Source organism: Mus caroli, chromosome 18 (assembly GCF_900094665.2).
Source record: "Mus caroli chromosome 18, CAROLI_EIJ_v1.1, whole genome shotgun sequence".
Classification (NCBI taxonomy): Eukaryota; Metazoa; Chordata; class Mammalia; order Rodentia; family Muridae; genus Mus; species Mus caroli.
Window position 1 is genome coordinate 33,807,838 of NC_034587.1, and position 22,273 is coordinate 33,830,110.

A 22,273-nucleotide genomic window follows, 5' to 3' on the forward strand; every position below is an offset into this window, starting at 1 on the left:
TCTCTCTCCTCTCTCTTTTCTCTCTCCCCTCTCTCTCTTCTCTTTCCTCTCTCTCCTCTCTCTTCTCTCTCCTCTTTCTCTCCTCTCTTTCTCTCCTCCCTCTCTCCTCTCTCTCCCCCTCTCCTCTCTCTCTCCTCTTTCCCCTCTCTCTCCTCTCTCTCTCCCCTCTCTCTCCTCTCCTTCCCCCTCTCTCTCTCCTCTCTCCCTCTCCTCTCTCTCTCCTCTCAATCTCTCTCCTCTCAATCTCTCCTCTCTCTTCTCTCTCTCCCCTCTCTCTCTTCTCTTTCCTCTCTCTTCTCTCTCTCTCTCGATCTCTCTCTCTGGTTTTTCAAGACAGGGTTTCTCTGTGTAGCCCTGGCTGTTCTGGAACTCACTCTGTAGACCAGGCTGGCCTTGAACTCAGAACTCCATCTGCCTCTACCTCCCAAGTGCTGGGATTAAAGGTTTGTACTACCACTGCCCAGCTAAGAAGTCCTTTTATGTTTAAGTCTTCTATGGTATGTACTTACAAGTCCTTCTTTTATAGCTTGTAGGGATACCTTTTCTACTTGTAACAGGGAGGAAAAAAATGTCAGGTGCATGGTTCATATCTGTAATCCCAGCATTTGGTAGACTGAATTAGAAAGCCAGTCATATATTCCAGGCTAGTCCAGACTTTGTCTCAAAAAGAGGGGTGGGAGTAGGTATGGTGGCACACATCTTTGACTCAGCAGGCAAGTCAGTTGCTATGAGTTCAAAGCTAGCCTGGTCTACATGGAATTCCAAGATAGCCAAGCCTATGGGGAAAAACACTGTCTCAAAGAAGAAAAAAGTCATTTTTTTCCAGAGTAGGTATTCTCTACCTGACAGCTTTTTATGCACATAGAATAACCTTTGTTGTTTTATTGATTATAAAGTAAATGAGATTACTGGAAAGTATTGAAACATTATAGAAATTTACAATTTCAAAATTGAAATTTACCAGATATAACTAGTGCCCATATTTTCGTGTGATGTTAAGATTTACTTCAATGAACAAAATATTTGAATCATACTATAGGGTCTCATAACATACCTATTACTTAATATTTATTGGATATAGAACTGTATCATTCTTTTTATTATCTGTTATCTTAGCTTCTTTTTTATTGCTGATAAAAAAAAAAAAAAACCACACCATGAGCGGAGCATCTTATAAAAGAAGTATTAAATTTGCAGCTTCCAGTCTCAGAGAGAGTTCATGGCTGTTACGGCGGGGAGCATGGCAGCAGGCAGGAAGGCATAGCACTGGAACAGTAGCTGAGAGCTCTCCATGATTCACAAGCACAAGTGGGGGGGGGGGAGAGAGAGTCAGTCAAAGGGGGCCCAGGTCCAGGTTTTTGAAACCTTAAAGCCTGCCCCTGGTGGTGACACATGTCCTCATGTCCTCCAACAAGGCCACATCTCCCAATCCTTCCCAAACAGTTCCACCAACTGGGAGCCAAATTTCAATATACAAGCCTATGGTCTATTCTCATTCAAATCACCACAGTTGCATATCAAAAATAATTTTATAAGTTGACAAAGATAAAGAATATACAAAATATCTTCTACAAGTACAAGAATTTTTATAGAGTATATACCTAGGGGTGCAATTAAAGAATAGTAAGTATGAAAATACCATAATAAAACCTGTCATATTGTATGAAAATTTAAAAATTTAAAGAATATGTGTTTTTTAGGTACCAGAGAGATGGTTCAGCAGTCACGAGCACTTGCAGCTCTGATGCCCAGAGGATCTAAATATGATGCCCAACATCTATGTGGCAGCTTATCACACTCCCTAACTCCAGTTCCATGGGATCCAGCGCCCTCTGCTAGCTTTCTTGAGCACCAGGCATGCACAAAGTACCCTTAAATACATCTGGGCAAAATACTCATACACATAAAGTAAAAATAAATAAATCTTTTAAAACACTCTGTGGATAATTAGAAAAAAAAAAAAAAGGACAATGAGTTAGGTGTGGTAATGTATACCTGAAATCCTAGCACTGGAGAAGCTGAAGTACAAGCATTTTAAGTTTTTGAGGCTATCCTAGGTCACAGGGAAAGTTCTGGCTAGCCTTGGCTACATAGCAAGACTCTGCCTCAAAATACCCTAATCAAAGAAGAGCAGCTAGTAACAGTGAATAGGATGAGGACATGGTTCAATGGTAGAGCTCCTGCTTAGAAAACACATGGTCCCCAGATACTCCTGCCCTTCTCAAAGAGCAAGGAGCAGAACACTTTTATGTTAAAAATAAGATATTTATTATATCTTATTAATAGTGGTACACATCTGTAATTTCAGCACTCAGAGGCAGTGACAGGAGAATAGGAGTTCAACTATATAGTGAGTTTGAGACTAGCTTGGGCCATATAAGACCCTGATCCAAAAACTGAAAAAGGGCTGGAACCATTATACCTGCTCCCTGAACCTCTTTTTCAGCCTCTGAGCCTGGGTGCTCAGAGCATGGCAGGTTGGTGAAGGAGCTGTCCAGGAACCCAGGGCAGTCTTTGGTCTTCTAGCCAGGTCTTGGGGAAGGAATGCCCTGTATAAGGAGCCACCCTGGACATGTGCCCTGGAGTTCAAAGACCTGGTTCTCATTCTGGTGCTGTCACTGACTTCGTGGGTGTTCTTGATGAAGGGTTCTTGATAAAGAGTCTCGGCTTTCTTTCATGGAAAGAAAGATGGTTGGGTAAATAATTCCCAAGATACAAATCTTCCTGAAGTATAAGATATGGTAAACTACTACTGGGCATGGTGGCGCATGCCTTTACTCCCAGCACTTGGGAGACAGAGGCAGGCGGATTTCTGAGTTCGAGGCCAGCCTGGTCTACAGCGTGAGTTCCAGGACAGCCAGGACTGTACAGAGAAACCCTGTCTCAAGAAACCAAAAAACAAAAACCAAAAAAACAAAACAAAACAAAACAAAACAAAACCCAAAACCAAAACCAAAACCAGGCCAGACGAGTAAGCTAAGCAGGTAGCTGCTTGCCAACAAACAGTGGGTCCCTCCAAGTCACATGGTTAACTGCGGAGCCACTTCTCCAACCTCCTCTCTAGCCTCTGAAAAGTGTTTGCTTCTTTGTTTTTTTGTTTTTTTCCAGACAGGGTTTCTCTGTGTAGCCTTGGCTGTCCTGGAACTCACTCTGTAGACCAGGCTGTCCAGGAACTCAGAAATCCACCTGCCTCTGCCTCCCGAGTGCTGGGATTAAAGGCTACCACGTGGTGCGCTGTTGGGGGCCGGCCAGCAGCCCGCAACGTGAACGGTTTTACTGAGATGGCAGCTCCGAGCTGAAAAGAGAGGAAGCTAGACAGTAGTAGGGTGAACACATGTGTGGCTCCAAGCAGCAAAGCGACACGGTCTAGCAGTGGGCGTGGCAGAACGAATGAGCAGGAAACTCCACCCCTGAGCCAGCAGGTTCCAGGCTGGCGGTGGAGAGGCTACAGTGCACCACCACGGGAGGCAGAGGCTGGCAGATTTCTGAGTTCAAGGACAGCCTGGTCTACAGAGGACAGACAGGACTACACAGAGAAACCCTGTCTCAAAAAAAAAATCTAAAAAACAAAACAAAACCCCCCCACAAAAAAACCCCAACCCACATATGCACTAAGGTATACACATACATGTATACACATACATATACACATACATGTATACACACACATACGCACACACACTCATTGTTTGAGGGGGAAGATATTTGAGGTCAGTGTTGGCTGCATACTTATCTTAGTCAGGGTTTCTATATTCCTGCACAAACATCATGACCAAGAAGCAAGTTGGGGAGGAAAGGGTTTATTCAGCTTACACTTCCACGCTGCTGTTTTTCACCAAAGGAAGTCAGGACTGGAACTCAAGCAGGCCAGGAAGCAGGAGCCATGGAGGGATGTTCCTTACTGGCTTGCTTCCCCTGGTTTGCTCAGCTTTCTTTCTTTCTTTTTTTCTTTCTTTTTTTTTTTTTTTGGTTTTCGAGACAGAGTTTCTCTGTATAGCCCTGGTTGTCCTGGAACTCACTTTGTAGACCAGGGTGTCCTCGAACTCAGAAATCCGCCTGCCTCTGCCTCCCAAGTGCTGGGATTAAAGGCATGCGCCACCATACCGGGCTACAGCTTGTTTTCTTATAGAACCCAAAATTACCAGCTCAGGGATGGCACCACTCACAATGGGCCCTCCCACCCTTGATCACTGATTAAGAAAATGCCTTAAAGCTGGATCTCATGGAGGCATTTCCTCAAGGGAGGAGGTTCCTTTCTCTGTGATAATTCCAGCTTGTGTCAAGTTGACACACAAAACCAGCCAGTACAATACTGCACAGCTCCAGGGATGGAACAGTCTGACTAGGGGCAGCTAGGGTATGAAGAAAAGACAGATACAGACAGAACACGACAGAAAAGATGGGTTTGGGTGGGCTGGGCTCCTTGAGGGAGAAACTGCGGCATCCCAGAGGCTCAGTGTGTTTCTTATACAGAATTGAACATGAGCAGGGTTATTCCCTAGAGATAAACAAGAAGGAGGTGAATGTTTATGGAATACAGATGGATCTAGGAGATGAATTTAGCTAATCTTCATAGGAGCAGACTTGGTAGGGGAACAGAGTTCACACCATAAAATATCTGGAAGGAGAAAGCTACGACGGACATTTTCTGCACACACTGTCTAAGCTTGGGTCTACTAGGAAGGCATTTCTCTGGGCCTCATCCCAGCAGGACAGGGAGAGGCTTTGCTATTTCCCTCTGAGTTTGAGACTGGGACCATGTTAACACACACACATTCACTTAGCACTTCACACACCCAGGATGCCCTCCACTCCCCACATCATTCATCATTCAATCATGCCAGATGATTGTACAACAGAGGCTACCATTTTCTGTCAATAAAACAGGGCCAAGAGCATGGAATTTTAGTCTTGTGTGCTGCAAAAATTAATTAATGCCTATAACATTGTTTGAAATCTTCAGATGAAAGACCTGCAGCTGTATATAGCGTTATTAGGGCCTCCCAACCCTTCATATCAGCCATTTAAGACTTCTGTCTCCAGTCTGCACCTATGGAATAATGGTTCAGAAACTTTGTGGGCATTAAAATCCAGGGTTGCCATGTGAACCCCTGGCCTCTTCTGTGGTTCTGAATTCTTAGTTTTGTGTTTTTCTGTCCTTTTGTCTAGTGCCTCATGCTTCTTGACACTTAACATTTTTTTTTCTTTGCAATACTCGAATGTGTTGGTTGTTTTTTGTTTTTTGTTTTTTTTTCAACTTGATACACACTTAGACATATCTGATAGCCCTGGCTATCCTGGTGCTTGGACCAGGCTGGCCTCAAACTCAGATCCACCTGCCTCTGCCTCTGAGTGCTGCGATTAAAGCTGTGCGCCACCACACCAGCTTGGAAGAGGGAATCTTAATTGAAAAAAAAAAAATCCCTGAATAAGATTGGCCTTTGTTGGTAAGTCTGTGGTTCTCTTTCTCTTTCTTTCTTTCTTTCTTTCTTTCTTTCTTTCTTTCTTTCTTTCTTTCTTTCTTTCTTTCTTTCTTTCTTCCTTTCTTTCTTGTATATGAGTACACTGTAGCTGTACAGATGGTTGTGAACCTTCATGTGATTGTTAGGTATTGAATTTAGGACCTCTGCTTGCTCTGGTCAGTCCCACTCATTCAGGCCCAAATATTTATTTATTATTATAAATAAGTACACTGTAGCTATCTTCAGACAGTGTCAGATCTCACTACAGGTGGTTGTGAGCTACCATGTGGTTGCTGGGATTTGAACTCAGGACCTTCTGAAGAGCAGTCAGTGTTCTTACCCACTGAGCCAGCCCCAGGGAGTTTTGTCTTAATGATTGATGTCACTGTGGCTGCTGCTGCCCCCGAGCAGTTCTGTGAAGTGTGATAAAGTAGGCTGACTCATGAGGAGGAGCAAGCCGGTAGGCAGCACTCCTCTGCTGTGGTGTGGCAGCTCTTGCTTTCCAGTCCCTACTTTCAGTCCCAGCCCTGACTTCCCTCAGTGGTAGACAGTTATTATCTGTCCTTTTTTGTTATTGTTAGTGAGCTTAAGTGATATCTCATTGTGGTTTTTATTTTAATTTTCATGATACTTAATAATGATGAAGATCTTTTATGCTTCTAGGCCATTTATGTATCTTCTTTGAATAAAGATCTCCTTTCTCTCTCTCTCTCTTCCTTCTTTCCTTCCTTCCCTTTCTTTCTTTCTTTCTTTTTTTCTTTCTTTCTTTCTTTCTTTCTTTCTTTCTTTCTTTCTTTCTTTCTTTCTTCCTTCCTTCCTTCCCTCCCCCTCTTCCTTTCCTTCCTTCCTTTCTTCTTTCTCTTCTTCCTCCTCCGCCTTGTGCCAAGGTTTCAACATGTACCTCATGTTGAAAAAAAAACTAGCCTACTTTAGTTTCCCAAGTGTTGGGATTACAGGTGTGTGGCACCATGCCTGGCCTCATTACTTCATGGGCTCCCTCAAAGGCCTTCAAAACTCTGGACATATATATATCATACTTTTGAGCATTGTGGTGATAAAACTGTGTGCTTATGTTAAAACATGTCAAATATTTCTTCCCTAAGTTCCCATTTTTCTAAGTAAAGTGTATTTTGTAGATTTGAGAGTTGGGCATGTGGCTCATGCTTGTAAACCCAGCACTTGAAAGGCTGAGGTAGGAGGATTGCTGCTTGCTTGAGGTCAGCTAGAGTCACACATCGAGTCCCAAGTGTGCCCAGGCTATAGAGTGAGATCCTGTAACAAACGAACAAACAGCGGGATAGGAGTTGTTACAGAAGAGGCAGTAGGATTACTGCCAGGTGTCTGGTGGTGTGTGCCTGTCATTCCTCAGCTACTCTAGGGGTTGAGGCAGGAAGATGTCACTTTTAAGACCATCTGGGCAACTATGTGAGGTTCCTTTAGGTTTAGGGTGTAGCTCGATGGTCCAGTGCTTGCTTTCCATACTTGGTGCGTTAAGGATCATTTCCAATATTGCAAAGAAAATTAGGGGGGCTAGGAATGTATATACTTAGTGCTTGCGTAGCATATTCAAAGTCCTGGGTTTGACCCCAGCACCACATAAAATGGGAAGCGGTAGCAGAAATAGGAGTTAAAGTTAGGAGGATCAGGAGTTCAAGGACATCCATGATACAGTGAGTTCCAGGCTAGCCAGGGCTGTACTTTTGTTGTTGTTGTTGTTGTTATTGTTACTGGTTTTTTTCTTTTTTTTAAGAGAGGGTGTCTTAGGGTTCTACTGCTGTGAACAGACACCATGACCAAGGCAACTCTTACAAAGACAGCATTGAAATGGGGCTGGCTTACAGTTTCAAAGGTTCAGTCCATTATCATCAAGCACGGCAGCATCCAGGCAGGCTTGGTGCAGGCAGATCTGAAAGTTCTACATCTTCATCTGAAGGCCGCTAGAAGAATAGCTTTCAGGCAGCTAGGAAGAGGGTCTTAAAGCCCATACCAACAGTGACACACCTATTCCAAGGCCACACGGGCAAATAGTGCCACTTCCCAGGGCAAACATATTCAAAACACTACAGAGGGTTTCTCTGTGTAGCCCTGGCTAACTTTGAATTCATCAGTAGACCAGAATGGCCTTGAACTCAGAGATCTACCTGCCTGCCTCTACCTCTAAGTGCTGGGATTAAAGGCATGCATCATCACTGCCCGTCATAGTTTTTAAAGATTTTAATTCTTTATTTATGTTTGTTAGTAAGTATATATGCACATGCAAGTGCCCTTGGAGGCCAGGCAAGGAGAGAGAGAGGGAGAGAGAGAGAGAGAGAGAGAGAGAGAGAGAATCAGAGACCCTGGAAATAGTGTTACATGTGGTTGTGAGCTGCTTAATGTGGGGTGCTAGAAACTGAAATTGGGTCTTTTGAGAGAGCCACAGGGCATGTTCCTCATCACTGAACCACCTCTGCAATCCCCCTGCTCCATATTTTGTGGTGATGACCTGGGTGACTTTAGAGATTAATATTAAACTGCCACATGTTTTATAAATAAATTAAAATACTTACATATAAAGGTAAAGTGTTGTCTTTTAGAAAACTGAAGCAGGAGGTGGTAGATAGGAACTTCAAGTCTAGCCTGGGTCACAGACTCTTCTGGAAGCATAGGGTGGATTTTCTTAGTGATCTCTTCTTTATGTTTTAGACAAGTATATATAGAATCAGGCAATTTCTAGTTGTATCATCACTTATTTTCCATTTCCTCACTGATGAATGAATGAATTTAATGAATATTATGTATGTACACACACACATACACAGACGCCTTGGCTCACATATATTTTTGCATTACCTCTTCCCATAATTTGAATAGGCTTGCTAATGGAAAGGTCTACATATATATGATCTGGGGGATGGCTGGAGAGATGATTAATGTGTGTGTTGTTGTAAGAGCACTCGCTGTCCTTCCAAAGGACCCAGGTTTGCTTTCCCAGCACCCACACAGTAGGTCACATTTGTAACTTTTGTTTCAGGGGATTTGATGCCCTCTTCTTGCCTCTATGGGCAACAGCATGCACATAGTACACAGATTTACGTACAAGCAAAACACCTACACTTATAAAATAAAAATAGATCTAAAAAACAAACAAACAACCCACCACTGCCACAACAAAAAAGCTCACAAACATGGGTCAGTGAGATAGGTCAGCCACTGTGCAAGCCTGAAATCCTGAGTTCAACCCACATGAAAAAGAATAATAAAAAGGTGGATGCAGTAGCAATTATCTGTAATCCCATGGCATAGACTGCCTCAGCACCACAGAAGGAAGAGAACTGACTTCCATAGATACACCTGTGCTCTCTCTCTCTCTCTCTCTCTCTCTCTCTCTCTCTCTCTCTGTCTCTCTCTAGATGATCTTACTAAAGATTCTACCTGTCTGCTCTGCTGTTAGTGGCACGTGGGAATGCACCAGAGAACTTACAAGGCCAATTATTGGACATGTGATTACAAGGCTCTAAGTAGTGGCCTAACCAGTTTTGTTTTAAATGTTTCTGAGTTCTTTTGTCATTCTCCAGAAATCCGTATATTCACATGAAATGCTGGGTGCATAGGACAGTATTGCTATTTTCTTTGGACTCTTCAGTATGGATCAGTCTTACTTAAAACTGCCAACTTCTGAACAGAGGATTAGAGAGGTCACTGACAAGCTTGCCCACTTCTCAGACATGTGTTCTGTATACACTGTAATGGTGACGTAATTCTCTTTAACCGACAAACTTTTGTATCTAAATCTCTGATAAAGTTCAATATTGTTTTTCTCTCCTCCAGTGCTACTAGCATTAACAATGCAGGTCTTCTAGGTGAGAAGTTACAGGTAGAGCCCTGACCATTTTTCTTTTCTGGAGCTCCTATCAGACTCAAGGCTCAACCAGGCTTTCTATACATGTGCTTTTGGGGCCACTGTAGATACCATGCCATTTCTTTAAGGAAGAACACCTGGTAGGTGGCACTGTCACCTTGCCCTGCAGGTGAACGCCTTGCATCTCCTGATTTATGAGCCTGCCTTGAGGAGTGAGGGGTGTGGCAAATTGAGCTAAGTTCAAACACTCCATAAGAGTTTCAGAGCTCAGCCTGCAGAGTGACTCAGGCCTCACCTGCAAGTTAAAATTGGTCCTGGAATTGGAGTCCTGCGCCTGCTCCTTCCCCACTTTGGTAAGTGCTTCTAATTCTCACAGAAAACAATTCGACAGGCTAGAGCCTGAATGTTATCATCAGAGATGTTCCCAGGAGATACTGACACTAATGCCCAGCCTTCCAGCTACTGTATTAAACAGGGAAGTGTGAGAGAGGCAGGATGGCTCAGAGGGTTAAAGCACTTAGCACAAATTGTCCCCCCTCACATCATATACACAACAATAGAGGCATGAGCTGGGTGTGATTGTGAATACCAGTTTGTTTGTTTGGTACTTGGGAAGTGGAGGCAGGAAGTTCATGAGTTCAAGGCCAGCCTCAGCTATATGTTGAGTTTGAGGCCCATCTAGAGAAAAGGAGACACTGTCTCAAAAACAAAAGCCAGGCCCTTGACACCAGCACTTGGGAGGCAAAGACAGTTAGACCTCTGAGAGTTTGGGGCCAGCCTGATCTACATAGTGAGTTCCAGGCCAGTCAGGGATACTAGAGTAGCCCTGTCTCAAAAAAAAAAAAAGTCGGGCAGTGATGGTGCACGCCTTTAATCCCAGCACTTGGCAGGCAGATTTCTGAGTTCAAGGCCAGCCTGGTTTACAGAGCAAGTTCCAGGACAGCTAGAGCTATACAGAGAAACCCTGTCTCGAAAAGCCCCAAAACTAACTAACTAACTAACTAAAAACTAACTCAGCACACTTTCCCTAACACTCACTGCCAAGCATCTAATTTGACTAGTTCTTCATTCGTGTTTGGTGTTTTGCTAGTGGACGGTACTGCTAACAAAGATTGGAATCGCCCCAAAGAACTACTTCTAAAATGGTCTATGCTCTCCTTGTCCTCTTAGCCATCTTCCTCCCCTCCCTTCGGTCAGTGGGCTATAGGGAGATTGAAGCATTTAAGAACCCTTCTTAAAGTAGGTTTGAAAAATATAATCATGCACACAATTTAAACAGAACTAAATACTCATCATTCATAAAGCCATAATCTACTTCTGTCTGGCATACATAGAATTTTGTTTTAGTTTGAGATAGAGACTTAAGTAGCCTAGGCTGGCCTCAAATTCACTTTGTAGCCTCAGTATTAGGATTAAAGTGTCTATAACTATACTCAATTTTTTTTTTTAAGATCTTACTCATTCTTGGCTGCCCTGGAACTTGGTATGCTGAGTAGCTGCCTTAAATAAGTGGTAGTGGGATTGGAACTATAGTGCCACCATGTAGGGGCTCACCTGAGAGCCTGAGGTGGTCTGAAACTATGTAGCCCAGGTAGGCCTCGAGACCCAGTGATTCTCCTTTCTGGACCCTTCCAGTTTGGAGATTACAAGAGTGTACCACCACACTCTGCTTCCTTAACTCATTTGTTTCTTTTTGTCCTTTTCACTCATGGTCTTTTGTAGTCTAGGGTAGCCTTGAACTTGCTTGCCAAGTTTGCCCTGACCTCTTGATTCACCTGTCTTTGTCTCCCAAGTGCTGAGATTACAGGTAAGTACCACCAGGCTGGACTTCATTAAAAAAAAATGGTGATGGGGAGCTGGGGAGATGCCTCAGTGGCTAAAAGCACTCATTGCTCTTTCAGAGGATCCAAGTTTGTTTCCCAGCACCAGTCATGACAGGCAGCTCAAAACTGTCTTTATGCGGGGATCTAACATCTTCAAGCCTCTGAGGGTGCACACATATGCACATGCACACGCACACATACACAAATAAATAATAAATAGGACATCTGTGTGCATGTGCATCTGTGTATGTGTGTGGTCACAAACAGCATGGTGAGTGTGTGAGGTCAGAGGGCAGCTAGTGAGTCAGTTCTCTCCCGCTACCAGAAAGGCTCCTGGAATCACCCAGGCCATCCATCTTGTGGCAAGTGTCTTTACTGGCTGAGACACCTTGCTAGCTCTTAATTAGTGTTGCAAGCACAAGTGCTCTCACGTGTGTGTGTGTGTGTTTGTATCATGTTGTCTGAGTATGTATGTGTAGAGGGGCCAGACATCAACCTTGGGTTTGTCTATCTTCAGACACTGGCCACCTTTTTGTATGTGGTATATGTGTGTATGTGTGGTTTATATACACATGGACTTTGTCATTATTTTTCTTCCGAGACAGGGTTTCTCTGTATAGCCCTGGCTGTCCTGGAACTCACTTTGTAGACCAGGCTGGCCTCGAACTCAGAAATCCGCCTGCCTTTGCCTCCTGGGTGCTGGGATTTGATTTTTTAATTCTAAGTGTGTGTGTGTGTGTGTGCACGCTCGCGTGTGTGTCTGCATATGGGTATGCACATCTGAATGCAATGCAATGTAAAGGCCAGAAGAGAGAATCAGACCCCTTGAAGCTTTAGTTAAAGGAAGTTGTGAGGTGTTCAACATGGTGCTAGAGACTCAACTTCAGTCCTCTATAAGAGCGATACATAGCCAGGCGGTGGTGGCTCACGCCTTTAATCCCAGCACTCGGGAGGCAGAGGCAGGNNGATTTCTGAGTTCGAGGCCAGCCTGGTCTACAGAGTGAGTTCCAGGACAGCCAGGGCTACACAGAGAAACCCTGTATCGAAAAACCAAAAAAAAAAAAAAAAAAGTAGTGATACATACTCTTAACCACAGGGCCATCTCTTCATTCCCCCATCTTTAATTTTTTTCTTATGTATATATTAATTTGTATACAGGTGTCCAAATAGGCTAGAGAAAAGTATAGGATCCCCTGGATCTGGAGTTAAAGACAGTAGGTAGCTCCATGATATGGGTGCCAAGAACCAAACTCAGGTCCTCTGTAAGAGCAACAAAAGCACTCTTTTTGCCCCCTCTCTCTCCCCTCCCTCTTGGCTGTCCTGAAACTCATTATGCAGACCAGGGTAGCCTGTAACTCTTAGAGATCTGCCTGCCTCTGCCTTTTAAGTTCTGGGATTAAAGATATGCACCACCATGCATGCCTGGCCTAAAACTATTTTGGTTTGTTTCCTTTCATGAGTACTTTGCCTATATGTATGCATGTATATGACTGCATGTGTGCCTGCTGCTCAAGGTCAGAGGGTGGTCAGATTCCCTGAACCTGAGGCATAGCTTATGGATGGCTGGGTTGTTTTTGTTTGTTTGCTTGTCTTGTTTGTCTGAGTAGCCCTGGCTGTTTTGGAACTTGCTCTGAAGACAAGACTGGCATTGAACTCAGAAATTCAACTGCCTCTACCTGCCTGAGACAAAAAGACATGCTGGGATTAAGGCATATGCCACCATGCCTGACTTAAAGATGACTGTAGACTGCCATGTGGGTCCTAGGAATGGAACCCAGGTCTTCTACAAGAGCAACAAGTGCTCTTAACTGCTGACCCATCTCTCCAGCAACAACAAAAGCTCTTAACCATTAAACCATTTCGCCAGCCCCAATACCTGGTTTTTAATAATCAATCTGAACTCAGGTCTTCATGCTTGTGCAAGCAAATACTTTACCAACTGAGCCATCCTCCCCAGTTCACCTTCAGAATAGAATTATAAAGGGTTAATAACAGCATCAAAGTGAAACAAATTTATTGGTTTACTTCTCCTCTTTTTGTTTTATAGGTGGGGTGAACTGAGAGATTGGTATGCAGAAATTAATTGTTTTGAGAAAATCCAGGTTCCACATCCAAGAACTACATGTACGAAGTGGAGAGATGGCTAAGTGGTTAAGAGCAGTTGCTGCTCTTCCTGAGGACCTGAGTTCAGTTCTCAGGACTCACAGGGGAAGGCTGTAGCTCCAGGGAGATCTGCCATCTCTGGTCTCTGTAAGTGTGCCCACTGATGTGCACATACCTCACCCCCATATGCACAGAACTAACCACAATAAAAATAAATCTTAAAAAAAAACTATATGTGGTCATAGTATTTGTATTCATGATTTTGTGTGTCAAAATCATATACATAGCTGGTAGAGGAGATACTGGCATCAAGAAGGTGGCTTTCTTAGGGCAAGGTTCATTCATTACTTTCTGACATGCTGATCTCTGTAATTTTTCCTTCAAATGTGAGAAAACTCTTGAGTTGGGAGAGAATTTGTTCAATCTGAGAGTTTGGAAGAGAAAAATCTTCATAACAACAACAATCACCACTGTTAGGACCTAAGAGATGGCTCAGGGGTTAAACGAAGAGGGCCAGAGTGTGGATCCCAGCACCAAGGCTGAGCAGTTTACAAGCGCCTGTTAACTCCAGGGGATCTAATTTCTCTGAGATCACCTGCTCAGAAATGCACACAGCTATACACAGATACATAATTAAATTTAATAAAATAAACTTTAAAAAAAGCCCCTCATATTATGAGGAACAAACCTCTCTTAAGTTTCAAGATTCATTTCTGTGGATGGTGACGTATGCCATCCTAGCACTCGGGAAGCAAAGGTTGGTGAATCTTAGTGAGGTCTAGGCCAGCTGGGACCACATAGTCCTACTCCCTCCTCAAACAAAACAAACAATAACCCCGGAAGCTGTAGAACTTGCCCCCCCCCCCCCTGTTCTCTGCCTGTCTAAAAGATGCTAAGAAAGAACCTCATGCTTGGGAACACATTATAAACATATTGCTGGGGATGTAGCTCAGGGGTAGTGCCCTCAATTAGTATACATGAAGCCCCATGTGAGGTCCTCAGCACCCTAAAAGTACAAAGCACAACAAATGACAACTGCACTACAGTAAGTACCCCTCTTGGCTTTTTGTGGCACAATTTTTATTCTAGTGCTCATTTCTAACACATGTTGGCTGACTGATACAAGGTCACGATGTGTAGCTTAGAGTGGCCTTCAATTCTCAATTCCCTTGCCTCAAGTTTCCCGAATGGAGGAATTACAGGTGTGGTGTGGCATGAGCCACCTTTATTCCCTGTACGTGGAAGGCAGAAGCAAGGGGAATCTCTGAGTTTGAGCCAGCCTGGTATACATAGTGAGTGTCAGGCCTGAGTTATACAATTAAAACAAACAAACCAAAGCAAAACAGAAACCCAGCCAGGTACAGGAGGTGGCAGTGGCAAGATCAGAAGCTAAACTATATTGAAAGTTTGCAGCCATCCTGGGCTATATGAGACCCTGTTTCATAAAATAAAAACCAGGAGCAGTTGAGATGGCTCACTGGGTAAACACGCTTACCACAGAGGCCGGGAAACCCAAGTTAGATCCTTGGCAAACATGGAAAGGTGAAAAAAGAAAACCCACTCCATGAGGTGTCCTCTGACCTCCACATGAGCATCGTGGCACATGTAAACACACTCCCACAGCGTAAGTAAGTAAGCAAGTAAGTAAATAAATAAGTAGATAAGAGGCCGGGAGAGATGGCTCAGTGATTTGAAACACTGGCTGTTCATGCAGAGGAACTCTGGTCTGATTCATAACATCCACATGGTAGCTCATACCGCTTTTAGCCTCTGTGGGCCCCAGGTTACACATGTGGTATACAGAAATACATGCAGGCAAACACTTATGTACACAAAATAATAAATAAAAAAAAAAAGCACAGAGCTGTAGTTATATGAACTACATAGATCATTCTGAACTACATAGCACTCACCAAAATCTAGGAAATTTAGTTTCATAACGATAAACTACTGACATGTTTCAGGAAACAGTGGCTACTGCTCAATCATATTGACTATGCTCTGGGTTAGTTCTTAGGTACTGAATCAAGAACTATGTATTTTTTTCAAATGGATAAAGGAAATGAAAATACCCACTTTTCAGTTTCCTCTCTTTCAGATTCATTACATTTGTTTAAAGACTTTAATGTATTTATTCAGGGAGTTGCATCAGAAGTTATTTTTGTATCTGTAGTAGCAATAACAAGCAATTTCTTTGTCATGCTGCACCAGTCAATACCTGTTTTTGCCTAAGGATGTATCCAAACCAATTCTGGGTAATCCAGCTTTGAAGTGGGTTGGGCAGTGCTAGCTTTTTTCTTTTCTGCTTACTTGCTTAGTTTGAGTTGTGAGCTAGTCACACATGCCTTGAGAACATCAGAGGATGTAGGCTAATTAGAACTGTGTATGTTAGCTGGGCACACCTTTTTCCTAGCACTCAGGAGGCAGAGGCAGGTGGATCTCTGAGTTCAAGGTCAGCCTGGTCCACAAAGTGAGTTCCAAGACAGTCAAAACTATACAGAGAATCCCTGTTTTAGAAAACAAAAACCAAACCAAAAAAAAAAAAACCAAAAAAAAAACCAAACCAAACAAACAAAACAACACAAAAGCTGAATATGTTGTTTACATAAAATAGTTATGTAAAATAAAATGTCTCCCATTTTCTATAACTTATTATCTAGAAAGAACTAGATGGTTTTTTTTAAATCATAGGAAACACTGTATTTCTTGGCATATGAAATGAACAATTACCAATCTAAGAAATTTTAACAATTAAAAAAATAGTTTTGGTCTTTTGATTGAACTTGGCCTTTAATGGCACAATCATCTCTCCGGCCCAATTACATGAAAATAGAATTTTCAAAACCCAATTTAATGGAGTCGAAGTACTGACTATTGCACAATTGAGATAGATATTCTTTATAAGGGCTCTAAACAGAAAAATGACAAAGCTTTTGTTCTTACCTGTTATATATATATATATATGTTTGCAGGGTAAAAGGACATTTGTAATACAAACATCGCTAAATCCTTTGTGATTTTCTTAAATCACGAATTAGTGAGGAGCCGGAACACTTTTAATTATTTTTATTGGTAAAATGGGGGTGGGGGTGGGGTAAGAGGGAGAGGAAGGGAGAAAATCATTAGATGGGGATAGCTTGCTTGGTCAGCTATTTAGCTAGAATTGGTTTGGCTGGCAGAACCAGGACAGGCAGAGAGCTGAAGGAAGAGGGAGGATTAACTAAGAAAAAAAACGAATCTTCCCTATAAGTTGGTCACTCTGCTAAGCTCCGTGTGCTATCAACTAACCACCCGGTGGGGATGGTGCTCACATTCCCATTTTACATAGAGTAACATCAAACGCTCCGAGGTCACTCAACAGATAAGTGGCGGTACTACGGGACCAGAAGTAGCCCGCGAGCACGTCCTCTTAGCCGCGTCCAGCCCTGCGGTCGGATTCCACGCACCGTTCTGTCTTCCTCCGCCGGACAGTTCTCGGGACCAAGGGATGGCGCTGTCCAGCCCGCCGGCTTCCCGGAGAGAACGCGGTCCCACCGGNCCATCCTGCCCCAAGGCTGTAGAGCGCGCCGTTCCAGCACCAGGCGCGCGGGCGGGTGGAGAAGCCTCAGAGAGGCCATCGGAGCTGCTCCCGGGGTTGCTTAAGCTCCGCGCGCTGCGCTCTGCTCGGACAGGCGGGAGGCGCCAAACAGAATCAGCCCTACCCTGATGCCGAACTAGCGTGCCCGCTCCCAGTCCTTGACTTTTTCCCAGACAGCCGGAGGCAAACGGGTTAAGTAGCCTCACCTGTCCCGGAGGCGGGGCCTGATGTGGTGACTGACGTCGAGGTCTGCCAACCAGGAAATGGCAGGAAGAGAGGGCTTCGCTGAGACGGATTGCTTCTTTCCGCCAATCCCCGTGCGGCTACTTCCGGCCATAGCCGCGGCGCCTGTGGAGAGCGACAGGTGGGAGCTACTTTTGCTACCTCGACGCCTCTTGCATCTTGGACGCACAAGACTCTCCAAGAGCAGGGTTAGGTCTACTTCATATTTTGTTCCTTCTTGCGGGGTTCTCACTTCAGCCCTCCTCTTAATGAGAAATGGAAATTCCCCAGCCCTTTTCCCGTCACCTCAGATGGGGGCGGGATGAACAGTAGTCTCACAGGCCAATTGTACCACGCGACGTCCCGTGACAAAATGACCGACAATCTCTGGCGCCAATGGAATTCCCCATTGCTAGTGTTCATTTTGACTGACCGCCAGGCCAGCGAATAGGCTGTAAGGTCGTGCTACAGTAGTCACAGAGGCTGGCCAGTAGCTAGAGGAGGAGACCGGAAGTCGGCTCGGGAGAAGCAGGAGGCGGGCGTTCACAACCGCCTAGGCCTACGCGGGTCAACGCAGCTTGGGGGCTGCGAGCCAGCTAGCAGCGCGTGACGGAGAGCGTGAGCGACAGATCCCTGCGGCCAATGATTTGCAGGCGCCTGGAAGTCGCAACCAGTGATGAGTCTAAGGGGCGGGAGGCAGCAGGTTAGGCAGTGAGAAGTTAGTGGCGCTGCTGGGACGGGGGGGAAGAGACGCTTCTTCCTCCTGCTGCTCCTCACCTTCCCGGGATCAGCCGCGGCGGTGGCCGCGAGTGACTCGGCGGCGTCTCCGGCTCCGCGTGAGAACCATGCTGACGGACAGCGGGGGCGGCGGCACCTCCTTTGAGGAGGATTTGGACTCCGTAGCTCCGCGATCCGCCCCAGCTGGGGCCTCGGAGCCGCCTCCGCCGGGAGGGGTCGGGCTGGGAATCCGCACCGTGAGGCTCTTTGGGGAGGCTGGGCCCGCGCCGGGAGTCGGTGGCGGCGGCGGCGGCGGCGGCGGCGGCGGCGGCGGCGGCAGCAGCAGCAGCAGCGCGGGCGGAGGGGACGCAGCGCTGGATTTCAAGTTGGCGGCTGCTGTGCTGAGGACGGGCGGCGGAGGTGGTGCCTCTGGGAGCGACGAGGACGAGGTGTCCGAGGTATAGCTCCAGGACCCTTGTCTCTTAAGGTTGCGTGCGACGGGAATTCTTTGGACCCGCACCCGGCTGGTCCACCCTCCCGCTTCCTGGGTGCAGTGTTCTCTGACAGCAGTCGCTTTTGCAAGGCGACGGTGGCAAGCGGTGCGGGCCTAGGGAGCGCTGGGTTTGTTCTTCGGCGCGCGTCAGGAGCGGGTAGGGTTCCCGTCACCGTCCGTAGGACCCACAATAGGGAGTTCTTTGGTGTGCGAGCTTCGCGCGGGAACCCGGACTCCGCAGGCTACCTCCCGCCCACCCCATTTTGGCGATGGGGGAGGGCGGGGTCTTGTTAGCCCAAGTCCCTGCCCTTGGTACTGAGGGAGCCTGAGAAACCGGCGGACACAGCTAGCTCAGAAAGCCTGTCCGCTGTTCGTCCCTGCCTGGAGGGTGGTCCTGCCTGTGCATTGAAGTAGAGCAGTTCTTATTTTTTCTTGAGTTGAAAGCAGGTGAGTAGTAAGTTCGCAGCTTTTTAACTCCGAAAAATCACGTGATCGTCTCTTGGACATTTTATGAAGTTAGACAGGAAAAGGAAGTTCCAAGGCATCGTTGAGCTTCGGAATAACTGGATAGTTGAACGCTGAGGTTTTTAGCCTTCCAGAAGATGAGACATCCTACAGACTCCTTTTCTTTTCTTGTGAAGAAAATGCGTTGAGCTCTTGCATTTCTTTTAGCACACGTGTATATTACTGTGTGCACATTTCAGGTGTGAACAATTTAGGATGGTGGATAATGGCCTTTAGTCTCTTGAAGAAAAGTTGACACAAACATACATAGTTGTAGATATTTGCACACATACTCGCATACATATGCATTTACAAGTTGACTATTCTTTTTCTTTGATAATGGCCAGGACAGAGAACTGAACTGTGATACTTTAAGTGCTCAGAATTATGTTTCTTTTTCATTTGGCTATGATTTGTTGACTTTTAATTGTCGAGATTTAGTCTGTGAGTTGCTGTATAGACCAGGGTGGTTTAACTTTCTGTGATTCCCCCTCCTGCCTGTATCTCCTCAGTGCTGAAATACAGGCGCACACCACCATTGCCTACCTATTTCATCTACATTGGTTCTAGCATGCCTGGTTCATCCCTTGTGACTTTAACCTCTGGTCCTGGTGTTAAAGTACAGGAATTCCTGTGTACCAATGATCCTGGCTTGTGCATTTGAGAGGACTAAGGAGAAATTATTGCAGAGTACAGTTACAGCACTATTTTCCTAGGTCTGAACAGGAGATTTTTTTGGATTTAACATTTTACTTAGGAAAAACGCTGTATATGTTATCCATCTGTATTTTTTTTTTTTTTTTAATTTCCCTCTTAAGAAAATAAATTCTAGGCCAAGATGAGAGAAGAATTTTATTTGGATAGTCAGATGTTGGGAGAATCTGTAGTTCCCTCGGTTTTGAGTTTGTGGATGGCTTTTATCCTTTCAGTGAAATGATGAGAGCTGAACTCAGAACACATGAATGTTTGCTAGGAAAGAAAGTGCTGGCTAACTTTAGATTCTTAAGATTTATTTTCTTTGTACTTGTAAGGGAGAATCTGAAAAGACTGGCTTTATTCTAAATGTTATGGTAAGATAGTCTTCTTGACTTTGGGGGGCACTTTGACATAATTGGCATGAATGAGATTAGAGGTTACTGCTTTGCTTTTATAGGAGTAGTGTTTAGATTTCTTCACAGATAAAAGTATTAGTGAACTTCCAAAGTCAAATTGTCTTGGTGTTTGCCTCTGTCACATACATTGTATTAAAGCTCTGGGTACAATCTATATATTTTCATACTGTTTTTGAGACAAGTTCTTCATGTGTAGCCCTGGCTGGCCTGGAACTGGCTTTGTACAAGATTGGCCTTGAACTCAGAGATCAGCCTGTTTCTGCCTTGCAATTACTAAGATTGACTGCATGTGCCACTATGCCTAGTTTCAAACTTTAAACAAAATTTTTGGTTTTATATGTGTTTTGATGTTTTTGCCTATATGTGTGTGTACTGCTTCAGTGCCTGGTGCCCATGAAATCCAGAAGAGGGTGTCATGTCCCCTGAAACTGGGGTTACAGCTGGCTGTGAGTCACCATGTGAGTGCTGAGAATTGAATTAGGGTCCTTTGGAAGAGCAGTCAGTGAGTGCTCTTAACCTTAAGCCATCTCCAACCTCAGAACACCTATTCTTATTCTTCTGTTTACTTATAGATTCTGTGCCAAGAATGAATTTAGGTATTGAGAGTATATTTAGGTTTTCTCTCCCTCTTTTGGACAGGATTATACTTTGTAGTCCAGGCTGAACTTGTGAATGCTAGGCAGTATTTTGTCTGATCTACCACTGTTGTTTGTTTGGTTGGCTGGCCTGCCTTCCTGCCTTCCTTCCTTCCTTCCTTCCTTCCTTCCTTCCTTCCTTCGTTCGTTCCTTTTTCTTCTAAAAAAAAAAAAAATTCCCCAAGACAAACCAAAACCAAAATAATAATAACAACAACAACAAAACTTTAGTTTTGGAATGCAGATCTCCACAGGGGTTTTTGGGGATGGTAAGTAGCATTTGGTGAGCATGTAGATTCTTAACCCGTGGAGAAGAAAAAGCTTTTTTTTTTTTTTTTTTTTTTTTTGGTTTTTCGAGACAAGGTTTCTCTGCTGGGATTAAAGGCGCGCACCGCTAAGAAAAGGCTTTTTTGTGTGTTTTTACTTTTCAGAAAAGAAATTCCTCAAATATCTCACAGCAGCAGTAGGATATATATGTATATACTCTGTGAGCTGTAGTTAGGAGTCAGAAGTACAGACCACATAGAATTGAGTTTTTTCTTCCAGTGGTAAAACAGCTTGTTAATTTCCTTTATAGTTATTTGATATAGTATAGAGCAGGGTTTTGAAATGGATTATTTTGCTTAAGTTATTTACCTTTCTGTTTTCTTTTTTATGAACTCTCTTTTCGTTTTACTTTGGAAGGGATAACAAATAATGTTCTTACCTGTGAAAATACTTACCTGTGAAGTATTTGAATAATAATAAAATCCTCATTTCATATTTCCTAAATTATTTTAGAGCCAGACAATGAATTAGTTGTTACATAGTTAGTAAATTTTTATTAGTAAATTTTTTTCTCAGTTTTATTTATTAAGGTGTGTGTAATAGCATTCTTTTGGATGTCATAGAACAACTTGTGGAAGTCAGTTCTCTCTACTATGAATTCTGGGGTTTGAACTGAGGTGATTCGGCTTGAAGCATTTATAACGAACCATCTCACCAGCCCCCATATGTTTAAAAAAAAAAAACTCAAAAAAAAAAAAAACCCTAGGTTTTTTTTCCCCCTTAGGGAATTCATTATTTGGTTATTTATTTGTTTAGTGGTTCTGGGGATTAAACCCAGGACCTGTGTTTGCTAGCAAGTACTCTGCTCACTACATCTCTAGCATGTCTTTACTTTGTAAAATTTGAGATAGAGCCTTAATAAATTGCTCAGGCTGAACTTGCTGTTTAGTTTAGGCAAGGATTAAACTTTGTGTTTGTTTGTTTGTTTGTTGGTTTTTGAGACAGTCTCATTGTAAAGCCCTGGCTATTCTGAACTGAATGGAGATCTACCTACCTCTGCTTCTCAGTCCTGGGATTAAAGATATGTGCCACTCTATTAGACTTCAAACTTTTGATACTTCTGCTTCAGCCTCAGGGTTAATAGGCTGATGCCACCAAGTCCAATTATTGAATAATATAGTTTTAAACTGGGGGAATGTCTTGTTTCTTCAGGGTTAGTGAGTCTCTTTCTTATCCAAATAGGTCCTTGGCTAGAGGAGTCAGAATTTGCATTTGATAATAGAGATCAGGTTAAAAATGTCTTTGAGCTAGGTACACAACTATAATCCAATGAGTTAGAATGATTCGGGAGTTAAAGGCCAGCCTCAGTTTCATACATAGCAGGGCCAGCCTGAGCTATATGAGACCCTGTCTAAAAAATAAAACCCATATAAATCAACTTGTTAATTTTTTTTTTTTTCGAGGCAGGGTTTCTCTGTATGGCCCTGGCTGTCTTGGAACTCACTTTGTAGACCAGGCTG

The 22,273-nt window shown here is 44.0% G+C and overlaps 2 protein-coding genes across 9 annotated transcripts in view; both read left to right on the top strand.

Moving 5' to 3' along the window:
* The window catches only part of Slc4a9 (solute carrier family 4 member 9), a 16,880-nt gene extending 14,956 nt beyond the window's left edge, over positions 1-1,924 (top strand). For all 3 annotated transcript variants that reach the window (XM_021150391.2, XM_029472284.1, XM_029472283.1), the window contains exon 22: positions 1,701-1,924. The gene's annotated coding sequence lies outside the window, so the exon portion shown is untranslated. The remainder of the gene's footprint in view (positions 1-1,700) is intronic.
* Positions 1,925-17,383: 15,459 nt separating this feature from the next.
* LOC110285020 (ankyrin repeat and KH domain-containing protein 1) overlaps positions 17,384-22,273 on the top strand; it is a 106,409-nt gene continuing 101,519 nt past the window's right edge. For all 6 annotated transcript variants that reach the window (XM_021151052.2, XM_021151053.2, XM_021151056.2 and 3 more), the window contains exon 1: positions 17,384-18,200. In XM_021151052.2, coding sequence (XP_021006711.1) covers positions 17,871-18,200 — 330 coding nt within the window. In that variant the 5' untranslated portion in view covers positions 17,384-17,870. The remainder of the gene's footprint in view (positions 18,201-22,273) is intronic.